The 14,220-nt window shown below is 40.0% G+C and overlaps 1 protein-coding gene across 1 annotated transcript; it reads right to left on the bottom strand.

The window, feature by feature from the left end:
• Window positions 1-10,255: 10,255 nt before the first annotated feature.
• LOC117892238 (nose resistant to fluoxetine protein 6-like) lies at window positions 10,256-12,896 on the bottom strand. The gene is made up of 9 exons (XM_034798349.1): window positions 12,596-12,896; window positions 12,171-12,525; window positions 12,039-12,112; window positions 11,765-11,967; window positions 11,585-11,697; window positions 11,307-11,523; window positions 11,078-11,250; window positions 10,545-11,004; window positions 10,256-10,492 (listed from the first exon to the last, which is right to left on the bottom strand). The coding sequence occupies exons 1-9, from the start codon at window positions 12,894-12,896 to the stop codon at window positions 10,256-10,258; spliced, it is 2,133 nt and encodes a 710-aa protein (XP_034654240.1).
• Window positions 12,897-14,220: the final 1,324 nt, after the last annotated feature.

Raw genomic sequence — 14,220 nt, forward strand, 5'->3', positions numbered from 1 at the left:
TCTATCTTTCCTGCATGCTCGCGACCGGTTCGGTTAATCGCGCCGCGCGTCATGCGGCAGCGCCCCTCGGTCGGTTTGGCGGGAGGAGGGCTGCGTTCTGCTGGGTTCCGCGCGTAACAGGCTTTGGCTTGGTGTCGCATGGGCCACTTGATGGTGCAGTCATTGCATATCAACGTCCAGAAAAAAAAAAAAAAAAAAAAAAAATATTATATATGGTTTCTATATTATCTATACTATTAAATTGTTTTGGTAAATTATTTGTTTTACCAAATACTAACTCATATGGACAGTAATTATGTGCCATTGAGGGGGTCGTGTTGAAACAGAAAACGAAATATTGAAGCCATACGTCCCAATCAGTTTTATCAACCGATATATATGAGCGTATGTATTCATTGAAAGTTCTATGACTACGTTCTATTGTTCCAACTGTCTGGTGGTGGTGTGCCGTAGATGTTATATTTTCAATTTTTAGGTATTTGCACAAATCATTTATAATTGAATTCTTATATTCTGTTCCCATGTCCGAAATGAACGTCTTCATTGGACCGTACTTCAGAATAAATGATTCAAAAATTGCTTTAGCGACAGTGTTCGCGCTCTTATTTGGAACTGGTATGGCAACTAAATATTTAGTTAGGTCACATATTAGAGTGACTGCATATTCATTGCCATTTTCTGATTTTGGTAGTGGACCAATAGTGTCAACTATCACTCTGTCGAAAGCATTTATTGGTGTATCAGTTATGATTAATGGAGTCTTACTGTGCTTGGTTATTTTAGCTTTTTGGCATTTTTCACATATTCGTATGTACTCAGTAATATCTCGGGACATACCTTTCCAAAAATAATATCTTTTGACCTTGGCCAAGGTTTTTGCAATGCCGCTGTGACCTCCTTGTATTGGATCGTCATGGAATTTAGACAGTATAGCTTCTTTCTCTTTTTGTTTTTCTATAAGGGTCACCAGGTTGAGTAGCGCTACTCTTAATGTATTCAATATTTTATTGCCCATTTGTTTGAAATTATCTATTGAAACATGTTCAAAGATATTTTCCCACGGTGCCATTTTTGAGTTGGCTGATTTTGTTTATACCGGCTTGCATTTCAAGCCTTTGGAAAAATTGACCTAAGTCTAGGATTCCATTGGTATATAAATCGCTAACATCGTATCTTGCAGTAATTTTTCTACCATGTTTAAATAAACAAAGCGTATGTTTTACATGCAAGGTCACTACTTTACGTACTTCGTCATTGTTTATGACTTCATATACGTTGGGCTTAGAAGCTTTCTCTATAGATTGCCTAGGCAATTCTATTTCTTTGTTATCCGCGCGGATTTTCTGTCTATTTTGATATCTAGTAGTGACTTTCATTATATGTCCAGTAATGTTTTGTAGATCTTTAATGGTTACTCTTGATAACGCATCAGCTACATAATTGTCTTTTCCCTTTAGATATTCAACTGTGAAATCATACTCTTCTAATTCTAGCCTCATACGTGTCAGTTTAGAACTTGGGTTGATCATTGAAAATAGATATATTAATGGTCTGTGATCTGTTTTAATTGTAAAGTGTTTGCCATAAATATATGGTCGAAAATGTAATATTGCCCAGTGAATTGCAGCTAATTCCTGCTCAGTTGTACACTTATTACTTTCTCCCTTAGTGAAAGCTCTTGATGCGTATGCAATGGGAAGTTGGAGTCCGCTATGGTTTTGAGTTAAAACCGCTCCACACGCTAGCTTACTTGCATCAGTAATTATACAAAATTCTTTGCTGAAATCAGGATATTGTAGCAAAGTAGGTTCCATGAGTTTTGTTTTTAAATATTGGAATGCGTTTTCGCATTCGTCTGTCCATTCAAAAGGAACATTCTTTTTACATAATCTTGTTATGTGCCGTGAATATTCGGCGAAATTTTTTATGAAACGTCTATAATAATTGCAAAATGCGACGAAACGCCTAGCGCTGTCCGCATTGTGCGGCGTAGGGTAATTCATAATGACATCATATTTTTTGTCGTCCGGAAGTATTCCTTTATATGTGCACTTATGACCGAGAAAAGTCACCTCGTGCATAAAAAATGAACATTTTTCTGGATGTAACTTTAGATTGTATTTCCTACATTTCTCAAAAACGTCTGTTAAGTTTTTAAGCATATGTATGTTTCTCGGAACAACCTATAACTATTAAGTCATCCATATAAACGAATGCTTGTGAAGGTTCTAATCCAGAGAATGCTATAGTCATCATTCTCTGAAATGAATTAGGCGCTATTTTTAGTCCGAAAGGTAATCGCGTGAAGCGATACGAGCCATTGCTCGTTGAAAACGACGTTATATCTCTCGAAGTTTTTGCGAGTTCAATTTGATGAAATCCAGACATTAAGTCAAGTCATGAAAAATATTTTGCTCGTCCAAGTTGATCCAAAATATCATCAATTCTTGGGAGTGGAAATTTATCGGACAGTAATTTTTTATTAATTTGACGATAGTCAATTACTAATCGCCATTTCTTTTCTTCTGAATTTGGAGTTGTTTTTTTAGGGACAAGTAATAATGGGCTATTATATTCAGATACAGATGGTTCAACAATCCCGTCGGTGATCAATTTTCCGACTTGTTTCTGTATTTCGTTCACCTGACTGTGTGGGCTTCTATAATTTTTAATATACACTGGTTCATCATCTTTTAATCTCAGTTTTTGTTTATAAAAATTATTTGTGCTTATCGGTTCTGTTTCCAGTCCGAATATATCCTTATATTGGGTGCATAAGCTTGTAAGCTGTGATTGGAACTGTGGAGGAAAGTTTTTCGAAAGTTGAGATAATACAGATTTTTCTCTATTTTCTGGATTAGTTTTGACTACTTCGTAGTTCGAAAGTGATTCATACGTTAAATTATTTGTACTGACTACTTGATCTTTATTTGTTGTATTGAGTAGTCTTATAAAAGCGTTTTTAGATGTTGCTATGGTACTTGCTATGTAAATACCATGCTTAATTTCTTGATTTGGAATCAATACACTGTCTTCTTTTGAATTAAGTTGGATTTTTCTAATTACTTGGGATCTTGCTGGCAGAAGTATTGAGTTGTTGCCAGAACTGTATGTTATTGGAACATAATATTGGAAATTTTAAGTTACTAGGTCTAATTATAAGCCAATCTTCAGATGGCTTGAAGTCTAATTGACAGTTGTATTTTTTAATAAAATCGAATTGTAAATCCACGATGTGAAAATCGTGTTGGATTATGTACTTAGTGGTCTGTATTGTAATAGAAGTTAACCCCTTGGATTTGGTTACCTCTTGACTTATTCCTTTTATGTCTATAATATAATTATCTTGTATGTCATGAAAGACATCAGAATTTTCTTTAACTATTGAAATGTCTGCACCCGTGTCTACTAAAAAGACAAGTTCTTTTCCTGTAGTCACGTGGTTGAATGATACAAATATGTTCTGACTGAGATTAATGGTATGAACCTTTGCATTTTCTACTGTTGAGCATCTAAAGGGTTTTGCGAGTTTCCCGATGTATTATGGGTTACTCTGACATTACTTTGGTTAGTATAATTGTGGCCTCTATTCGAGTTGCCACGGCCTCTTGAGTTTCCTCTATATTGGCCTCGTCCATTGTTGTATTGGGTACTATTGTTGTAATTATTATTACGACTGCGAAAGTTACCTCTATAATTTCCACGTCCGCGGTTTCCGCCGCGCTGTGGAAAATTGTTGTAATATAGGACAGAGTTTTGCTGTCCGGTTGCTTCTGTGCAACTGTTTACAAATTTTGATACGGCATCATTCATAGTATTGAAGGTACCAGCTTGCATGATAAGTTTTACCTTATCGATTGTGCAATTTTTAGTCATTGCTTTGACTGCATGCTGAGTGGAATAACTTCTGGCTAACTCTAGGGGTAAGCCGTCTGTTATATATGCACATTCTAACATTTTTGTCATCTGCTCAACCTCTAGTGTGTACTGGTTAGCAGTTTTATTGCGTTGCTGTAGGTTCATCAGTTTTGCTGACAATACTTCTACAGTTTCGCCTTTGACTTGGCTTTTTAATCTGGCAATGACTTCAGGTATTGTTTTTTCATTTCCTATTAAATTTCTGGCGACACCTTTTAGCCTTGATTTTATCATCGAAATTGCTAATTGTTCGTGTACGCCTTTTATTAATTCTAATATTTCTAATGCATCAATGAAACTTGTTAAGTTTTCAGCTTTACCATCAAAAACTGGTATAAGCTTGGATGCTGTATTAATAAAATCAATATTAGTTTGCGCCATTGTAGTGCTGCTTAATTTATTCTCTATTATGCTTGAACAAGTATCAGAACAAGTATCAGAATCTAAAGAATTATCCAGATCTGGCAACAAAACAGCTGGAATAGTGAGATTATTTAAATCTTGCTCTTCTATTTTGGGGTTTTCAAGCTCTTCTGACTCTATTTGGTCAGTGTCTAACTCTTCTATTTTGGGGGTTTCAAGCTCTTCTGACTCTATTTGGTCAGTGTCTAACTCTTCTATTTTGGGGTTTTCAAGCTCTTCTGACTCTATTTGGTCAGTGTCTATTTGTTCTGTTGATTCCGGTTCATCACCAGTTTCAACTGTTAGAGAAGTGTTAAGTATGGTCGGTACTGATATATCTAAATTGAACTTGAGTTTAATTGATATTAAATTAGATCGTAGTCTTATTAAAAGTTTTGAAACTTGGGACCAATGATTTTGATTTAATCTTTCTCTATGGACATGAATTAGTATACGTGCGTCATTGAAGCATTTTACTAGTACTTCTACATGTTTCCTAATAGTATTTTTTTGAATTGGCCTGTTTTGTGTAAGTGATTTATACGATTTATCAAACTCAATTTTTATGTTATTTATTTCTTTATATAGTTCATTCCATTCCATTATTTTATGGATATAAATTCTTTCTTTAAAACAAGGGTAAACTGAATTCTGTCATACGTTTCTGTAATTGTCTTTAGTGTAGCCATATTTTAGTTAATATTTATTTATTTTTTATATTTTTTTTTTAAATTCATTATAATTATTTTATTTCATTTTCTTAAAGTTACAAAATTAATTATATTTTTAATTATTCAGTGTTGGTTGTGCTCTTTTCCTTTTTTTTTTGGATTTTGTCTAGGTCATTTGCCTGACTCATATATTTCTTTTTCAGACATTTGTTGTGCAACTTATATAGTTTATAAAAACAATTTGCGCACATTATAACAACAATTATTTCGATATTGAATTACTTTGCATTAATTTTAACAACTTTTCCTGCCTATTGTTTCGTATAGCTTTACGGGCTATACTTCTAATCGAGCAGAGAAGGTTCCGCACAATTTTACAAATTTTTTTTTTATATGTATGTATATATTAGAAGTAGTAATAATATGTATTATGATGGCAGCAGTGTTGTTGCTCCTCCGCGTCAGCTGGTCGTCGCCGGTTTGGCTACGCTGACGCTCCTTCGAAGGCGCAAGTGGCGGAGTGCCCCTCGCGCTGTTGTCTTCACTTCAGATTTCCATGGCTCAGACGGGGTGGGTGGCAGGTGGATCTGCATGCCGCGTCGTATAGTGGTCCAGGGCAGTCGTTCGGACAGACATCAGGTCTTTTCGGCAACGGCTTGGGAGATTGTGGTTTTCTAATTAGTTTATCATTGATAATTTTGATGTTTGCTGAGTGAGTTGCGGTATTTGGCTTTCTTTGCTGGAGGCTTTCCTTCAGAAAATCAAGTTCAGCAGTAAATTTTTGTGCTGTTGCCCATGGGGGCGGCGTATTCGTATATAATAGCCACTTAATGTGTGCTATTCTTTTATTTATTTTGTTTTTCTGGCCTCATTTGCCCATTACTCGCACTCTACTCACTCAGACTTTTTGTGTTTTAGTTCCAATCTCCAGGTCTCCCGCGCTGGCGTAAGGGACGGATTGCCCCTCACACTTGTGGCTTGTTGTTGTTATCGTGCTTGCTGCTTTGGCATTTATTTGTTTCTGACTTTGCCGTTATTAAGATATTTTAGAGCATTTGCATTACAATTTTCGTTTCACAACACTAATCCTCTCTTTCTCTTACGATCGCTCTCTGAGCGAGTCTCTCGCACCAACAAAAGTGTAAGTAACGGAAAGACAGGTAGAGCAGAAAAGTAAAACGAGATAAGAGCATGCGCAGCCAGCAGAAGATCATACACTGAGCAGAGTGTATGAATTATTTAAAATGTTTTGGCGGGCAATGTGTTCCATGTTCTACCGTCTATATATGTATATTATAGTGTCCTGTCACGGTCGCCATGTAAGGATACGTAAGGATATGTAATACTTTTTCACTTTATATTTTAGTATCGTTTATTTAGTTGGGAGCAGCGAAGGTGCCGCTTCCAACGTTCAGTTGATTCTGTTCATTATTAGGAACGATTGTGTGGTTTTTTGGCCTCCTAGTTCCACCTTGGCTTTGAACCTGCGGGTTGTTTTTCGAGTGCTGCCTTCTGCCAGCCTAATTAGCCTTCTCTCTATTCCTTCCACTCCTTCGTTTTGTAATTTCCTGGCCGTTTCTTCGTTAATCATGCACCTTGTCGCTCCTGTGTCGATTACTACTTCCACCATTCGTTCGCCGATTCTGGCCCATCCTAGGAGTTGGCTGTCCTCGTATTTTAGCTCGGTTGAGTCCCGCTGCCCTGGTTCTGGGTCCCGAAAGCATCGCTGTGCTGCCTCGGGCCTTGTGCGTTTCCCTGTGGCCTTCTGCAGCATTCTATGGTGCGTATTCCTTGCTTGTTGCAAACCCAGCAATATAGGACGGGCTCCCTGTTGCATGTTCGGGCTTCATGCCCATTCTGACCACATCTGTGGCATTTGAAGTGTCTGGCTTGTGACCCCTGCCAGTATGGTTCGTGGTTTTGGTTTCCATATAGATTCACTTTCGAGAGTCCTGCTTCTGTTTCCAGCTTCTCGAATTCTTCCGCCGAGCTCATGAATTCTGCTAACGTTTGGAATTCTCTTCTTTTCACATACAGTTTTATGGCTAGCCTGCAATTGGCATACGTAATCTCCAGTTTCTCTTCTTCCGAGTATGTTCCAAATCGCATGAGCTTCCTTAAGTTTTGGACGTAGTCCCTGATTGTCTCTGTCTCCGCTTGTTTCCGCTCGGATACTTATTTTTTCAATTCCTGTTGGTACCGAGGTACCAAGGTTCTTTCAGTCCGGTTTACGCTTCTTCCCATGTGTTTACTGGTGCTGGCTTCGTGTGCCACCAGTCCAGGGAGCTTTCTTCTAGGAACACTAGGTGGTCCTGTTCGATACCGTATATTTCTGCCAATTCCTCCATCCGGCTGAGGAACTCAAGTAGTTGCCCTTTCCCTGCAAATGTTAGGTCCCATTTGCGGATTTTTTCTATGATGGCTACTGCCTCTGGTGATCCTTTCTTGATCTGTTTCGTGAATAGGGGCTTCTTCCTTGCCGTTTTCGGTTCTCCTTGCTGGTCTTCTATTTGCGCCTTGGCTTGCGCTGATTTTGGCGATATTTGTCTGGGGCTCCTGTTCCTTGTCTGTAAATTTCCCAGCTGCTCCAGCCTGTCCTGGACCTGTTTTGATAAATCCGTCCTCTCTACGAATTGCAGTAGATGTTTCCTTAGGACTTCCACTCCTTCCATCCTATCCAGACCAAATTCTTCACAGTAGCTCAGTAGCTCTGCCTTCGTTGCCTGATTAATCCACACTTTCGCCATCTTGACCATACTAAGGATTCCAATTTCTATTTCTATTTATTAGTTTCCAGAGGTTTCCTTCAGATCAATATTTAGGCGAGGATTAGGCGGTAAAAGGGTATGCAATTTCTATGCTATTGGTTCATTTACAGAGTATTAAATCTGCGACCCTTTGGTGGGCCGGGCGGTTGCCACCGAGGCGTGACGAGATGGAGCCCACTCTGGAGACGGTTCGGCTGGGGTATGCTGGTGGGGCCGCGCCGGGTTCACTCGGGGAAGTTAATCCAGAGGGCTGTCTGGTGGGGACTACCACTCGGGGGGAGGATTCAGAGGTGGATGAACTGAGGGCGGTTATTTATTACAGGACCTTTGTCGTCGGCTCTGCTTACAAGAAATTTTAATCCCAGGCCGGCGATCCAGGCTGTTCGAGATGCGATTACTGCGCCGGCGATCCGCTGTTTAGTACTGCGCCCGGCTGTTTAGTGTGGCCGTTCGTCAGAATACTGTGTTTTCTTGGTATATTCGGTATTTATTCAGTGGTTTTATATGTTTCGATATCTTATATCTCTACATTGTTTATTCAGTGTTCTTCTCCTTCAGTGGCTTTCTTCTTCAGGCTTGGTTCTCTTGTTGTTTATATTTATATACCAATATCTATATTCTATACTCTATCTTCAGTGTTCTGCTCCTTCAGTGGCTTCTTCTTCAGGCTTTGTTCTCTTATTGTAATATCTATGCTAATATGTATGTGCGTGTATGTTTATATATGTACATTGTGGCGCCGGCGCTTGAGGCTGCGGCGCTGGGCGTCACATTCTCTCAAGAGAAATACCGCAGAGGGTTTAAGGAGCCAGTAAGGGGCTGGAGCCCTGAAAAGTCATTACTTTGCACTTCGAGGCATTAAGGTGTAACATATTTGCACAACACAATGACTGAAAGCTATGGAGCTATCCTTATACTGGACACAGAGCTTAACATCATCCGCATACATAAAAACTCGAGAATTTGTTAATACGGAAGGCAGGTCATTAATAAATAGTGTGAAAATTAAGAGGCCTAAATGGCTACCCTGTGGTACTCCAGAAGTAACCATGACAGGTAAAGATAAGGAGTTTTTGAAAAGAACCCTTTGAGACCTAGAACACAGGTAGCTAGAAATCCATATCAAAAGTATGGGCGGAAACCCTAGAAGGTCGAGCTTTTGTGCAAGAAGAGAATGGTTTACAGAATCGAATGCCTTACTGAAATCAGAGTAAATAACATCCGTCTGCAAGTTACCTTGGAACCCTTTAATGACAAAGAGGGTAAACTCTAAAAGATTAGTGGTTGTTGATAGTCGCCGTATAAATCCGTGCTGAGCTGGAGATATATGTGATTTACAGAGATGTTGCAAGTGCGGAGTTAAAATGTTCTTGAACATGTTAGGAGCGGATAACTTGGATATACCTCTATAGTTTTTAGCGTCAGACTTGCTACCTTTCTTATGGAGAGGAATTATAAAGGAATCCTTCCAGATGGGGGGAAAGCTAGAAGAATGGATGGAAAGATTGAATAATTTAAGCAAAGGTTCGCACAGAGACTCGGCACAGTACCTGAGTACACAGCCGGGAACTCCGTCAGGGCCGGATAAAAATACCGGCTTAACTAATTGAAGTTCATGAAGTAAGGAGCTTTCATTAAACAAAGGGCAGAAATGCCATTCGACCTTGGTAAACTTGTTGGATACACATGACCAGCTTTCCTGGGAATAGGTTGTTTGAAACAATTTTGCAAAAAGATCGGCGATTGCCTGATCATTGTTTGCCGACATATTCAGAAATGATAGCGAGGATGGATGTGCGGACGTTCGACGCTTACTGTTTACAAAGCTGTAAAACTGTTTAGGGTAATGTGAAAACGTATTCGTAAAAACGATTCCGACCCCATAAAGTATATGTATATATTCTTGATCAGCATCAATAGCCGAGTCTATGTCTGTCTGTCTGTCTGTCTGTCTGTCTGTCTGTCTGTCCGTCTGTCCGTCTTGTTTGTCAGCTAGTTCTCAGAGACTAAAAGATCTAGATCCACCAAATGTTGTCTCCAGACTGCTTTATGCTCACACTGTTACAAGTGTATTCCAAAAATTAGCCCCGACCCACCCCGTCCCGCAGCTTATATTTGCTTTTTTCACATTCTCTTATTCACACTCTGCTTCTGTAGTGTGCGGCCTCTGGTTCTGCCGCGTCTCTGCCTCTGCCTCAAATGTATAATTTGACAAATAACCGCTAAGTTGCAGATGTAGTACTGAGTGCCGGGTATATAAGTTGTGACGCGTAAGAAGCGTCTCACACGTCCCTTCTCGTTTTTATATCGATTTAAGTGACGCTACCTCACGCCAAAAACGGTAAAAAAAAAGGCTGTCGCAAGGTTTTGTTTGTTAAGAGTTTAAAAATGTTAAGTACTTGCAATGTTATGTTGCTGTAGTTTCACTATAATGCAAAATTTAAAGTCGAAGTATAATTGCATTAGCTTCCTAGTGGAGAATTTAAGTCCTACTCCCTACTCCTGTATGTGGCAGGTAGCTGGCGTCTCTTCTTTAGTCGGACCAGGAGCCGACTCGTTCGTTGGTCCTTCAAAGACTGTAGTTCTCAACTGAGCATCCCCTTCACTTTTCGAGCTAGATTTGCGAGTCTGTAGCAAATGACTTTGCAGGTTACCGAAGGGTGCCTCGATTAGGATGTACATAAGAAAAGCAAGCAGCAGAGTGAAGCCAAAGTCAGACCAGAAACGAAGCATCTGAGAATAAAATAAATTGAAGAGCTGACTGGGCAATGCAGTCTGAACATACCATTTGGTAATCACTGAAGTATGTGTTGGTACGCGTGATGCCGCCGTTGAAGCTCTCGATAAACATGTGAAAGATGTAGGCGGAGTAGGAAAGTTTCGACAGAGGCTGCCACAGTGGCGACGAGAGGAAGCTGTTGGCCAGGCCTCCATAGCCGTGCATACAGGCGAATACCACCCAGCACAGCCCCAGGGGCCACGCAATGCGTGTCAGTGTCAGGTTGAAGGCTTCTTCCAAGATAGAATACGAGTCAGATTGTTTACCATAAACCGCAAATATGCAGGTGAAAATGAGAGCCAGGCTCACCAGCCAGCCCACGAAGACAGCAGGACGGCTTAATTTATACGGCTTGACACGGTTTATGTACAGGAAGTACCCGAAGAGGATGCCAATTAAATATGGTGAGGCTCGAGTGTGTGTGGAGTAGTAGATCTTTTTCATTGGATTAGTACTCGGAGAGGACCTGCAAGAAAAGCGATCATGCGGAAGCTTGGTGAGACTGAGAACCTTCATTCTATGCATAGGCTCATAATTACATTGATATTTTGTTTATCACCATCATGCTAAAAAGACAGGAAGCCAGCAGAAGCATTAGTACAAAGATTCCGGCCGCTCCCTTTCTTCCCCACTTGTACAGAGAAATCAACAGAAAGGGGGCAATGATGTATAGTTGCATGTCCACTGCCAGATACCAGGAATGGGACACACACTGAAAAGGAAAGGATAGGGAAAGATTCCCAGTACTCATCATATATTGAGACTTACGATTGATTCTGCAGCATAATTCTGCACATATAGGAGTGTTAAGTACCAAGAGTCGCTGCAGCTGGCATAGTCATCAACTGAAACGGATCCATACAGTGGCCCGTCTCCCAGAAGGGGCAAGATTTTCATGTACATAGGAATAGCCAACGCCAAGACGGGCGTTAGGCGCAGATAGCGATTGAGATACATCATGGGTATATTGAGCTTTCCTTTTGTCCTAATAAGCATACGAGCGGTTAATATAATGGTGCACAAGCATGATGGTAGTCAAAACATACCTTTCCATGACGCGTAAGACAATCAGCACCAGCAATAAGCCACTCAAGAAGAAGAAAGTATCCACCGCGTATATACCCTGCGTTATCAACATGCGGAATGCCGAGTTAAACCACTAGACGAAAGTTGGATTATGTTGAGTTTCGGTTGCTTATCGGTATCCTTTAAGAATGCCATCTTACCGTTAACATGTCGACATAGTTCATATTGGGCCCCATGGAAGCCACCAGATAGTCATGTCCGTATACCACCCAGATGAACGACAGGCAACGCATTCCGTGAAGACAGTCAATAATATTGGGGTTTGACTTGGTGTCTACAATCCGGAAGAGTACACGCGAGTTCGCACGCGCCGAGAAGGCCTTGACGAGCGGTGAAAATTGTTCTACGAAAGAGAAGTTAAGGCATAATTTTAAATACATTTAAACCTGGTTCAGTCTCTGTTCAGTCACTTACTCTGATCCTCAATGAATAAATAGTCATACAACGTGGATAGGACCATCAAAGCACACAAAACCGATAGCACAACTCTGGAGGGATGTGGGTAAGAAAATCTACCCAGAAATATTAGCATAGAAAGTAACTTACATGGTGAATATGGTGAGGCCATCATAGGGCTTCTTCTCGGCACTCCTGCACGTGTTCTCATCCACAAACTGCAGGTCCGTACTAATCTCCACGTTAAGCAACTTCTCGAACAGCCGTCGCAGCATTGTGTCCATGTGAGCAGCTGAGCAGGATGCAGGAAAGCAGACCGCTGTCTTTATGCTGAGTAGGGACGAAATGCTCGAGGCGAGCGAGACCTTGGCAAAGCAGTACTTTCCCCGGACGCTGTGACTTGTGGAGACAGCGTGATCAACGTTGAGACACTCGTCGTAGTGTCCCAGATCCCACATGTTGCCATAGAGTATTCCCGAAGGCAACGAACCCCACGAGTCAATCACTGAATAATAAAGAATTTATTGGCATCATTCGTTTAGTAATTAAATTATCAAAACATCGTTTCAACTTACTCCTAAGTGGCCAGATTCTACCCGAGGACAATTCCTGAATTAAGAGTAACAGATCTTCCAAGCACTGCAGATCCTGAGCCGTGGGCACAAATGAATTTTGATACAGGTTCAGATCCGATAGCGTAATATTCTGGTAGTAGTCTATAAACTCAATCACCAAACGTCGAAGTCTGGATGTGGCCATATAATGTTCGGTGCCCGCAAAGTGATCTGTATCCATGTGTGTGGAATGAAACTCAAAGCTGACGGTGGAGCTTGCGCCGACGAGCGCCAAAAAACACACCAGTAGGGGGGTAATCATGTCGCTCGGTCAATGGTTAACAATTTATGGGCTGACCACCAGCTTGCTTCGAACTATATTTATATTTATGCGGGAGTGCAAAATTTCTGATAACACCACTCGACAAAATCGAACTTTTTATTTCCTCAAGGAACCAAACAGACTTTTCTGATAGACTTGGAATGTTACATTGTTTAATGAATTGTTTTTTTTTTTTAATTGCACAATTTTTTTTTTATAATTGTTCAAAGTGCTTTTTGTTAACGCTTTTTTCAGAGGTAGTGGTTCGTTTTTTCATATAACTTAAGTATCTTAGATCTGGTTATAAAGAACATTTCCATTCTGAAAAGCTAATTGACGCAGCTAAAAATTGGACCCAAGCACTTTGTGGTTTAAGCTTAGCATCTGAGAATTAAGCTTTCAAATCCAAATATTATGATTTTTGTGCAGTTTTTTATTCCGAAATTTTGAATTTAAGAACATATGTACAGGTGCAATAATTAGGCGTCGTTGAAGGAATTGCTCATCAAAATCTATGGAGAGACGGCTGAGCTAAAATTGGATAACCGACTCTATTTATAAGCCTCAGAAAAAGTTGGTTTGATTTCTTAGGGGAAATCGTGTCGGGTGGTGTAATGGACAGTCAATCGCATATCTTCAGGCCCGGCCAAGAACGATTAGTAAAGTGGAAGCACTTAAGACTATCTTTCATGGAAATGAAATATGAAAGTTTTCGAGGGTGGCCAACACGTTTAGTCATAACCTAACACTCCTAACCATTATCAGGAACAAACTGATGGGAGATCACATCTTCATCATCAATGACAAATTCGGTATGTCGAGTTGGAACATATTAATACGTATAGGCAGTAATTAAACTGATAAAAATGTATAGTTATTACGTAGAGGAGGTTTGTAAGATTTTTTTATTTAGCTGGGTATATATTTAACAATGGAGCTTAACATTCATGCAAGCTTATCGATCAAATATGCCTCATTCTCAGAAATATACCAAACGATCAGAGACTTTGTGAGTCGCGTTCAAACGCGTCACTACCTTTATTCCTGGTGCTGTCAGTAGGTATACATACATACAGTAGGAAGCAATGATGAGTACATGTTCACAATAACTGACTTTCGTCGCCCATAACTTCTAAACGAATGAAGGAAAGCTCACAAATTTCGTGTATTAATAACTGTATTCTTAGCAAACAGGCAATGAAAACAAGAAGAAATGGAAAGCTTTAACAGAGCGAAAAATTACAAGCCAAAACAACTCGCATGTACTCAATTTTGCACTTTTCGTTATTTTATATGCTTACAGAATTGTAGTTAAATATATATG

The sequence above is a fragment of the Drosophila subobscura genome, chromosome A (assembly GCF_008121235.1).
Source record: "Drosophila subobscura isolate 14011-0131.10 chromosome A, UCBerk_Dsub_1.0, whole genome shotgun sequence".
Classification (NCBI taxonomy): domain Eukaryota; kingdom Metazoa; phylum Arthropoda; class Insecta; order Diptera; family Drosophilidae; genus Drosophila; species Drosophila subobscura.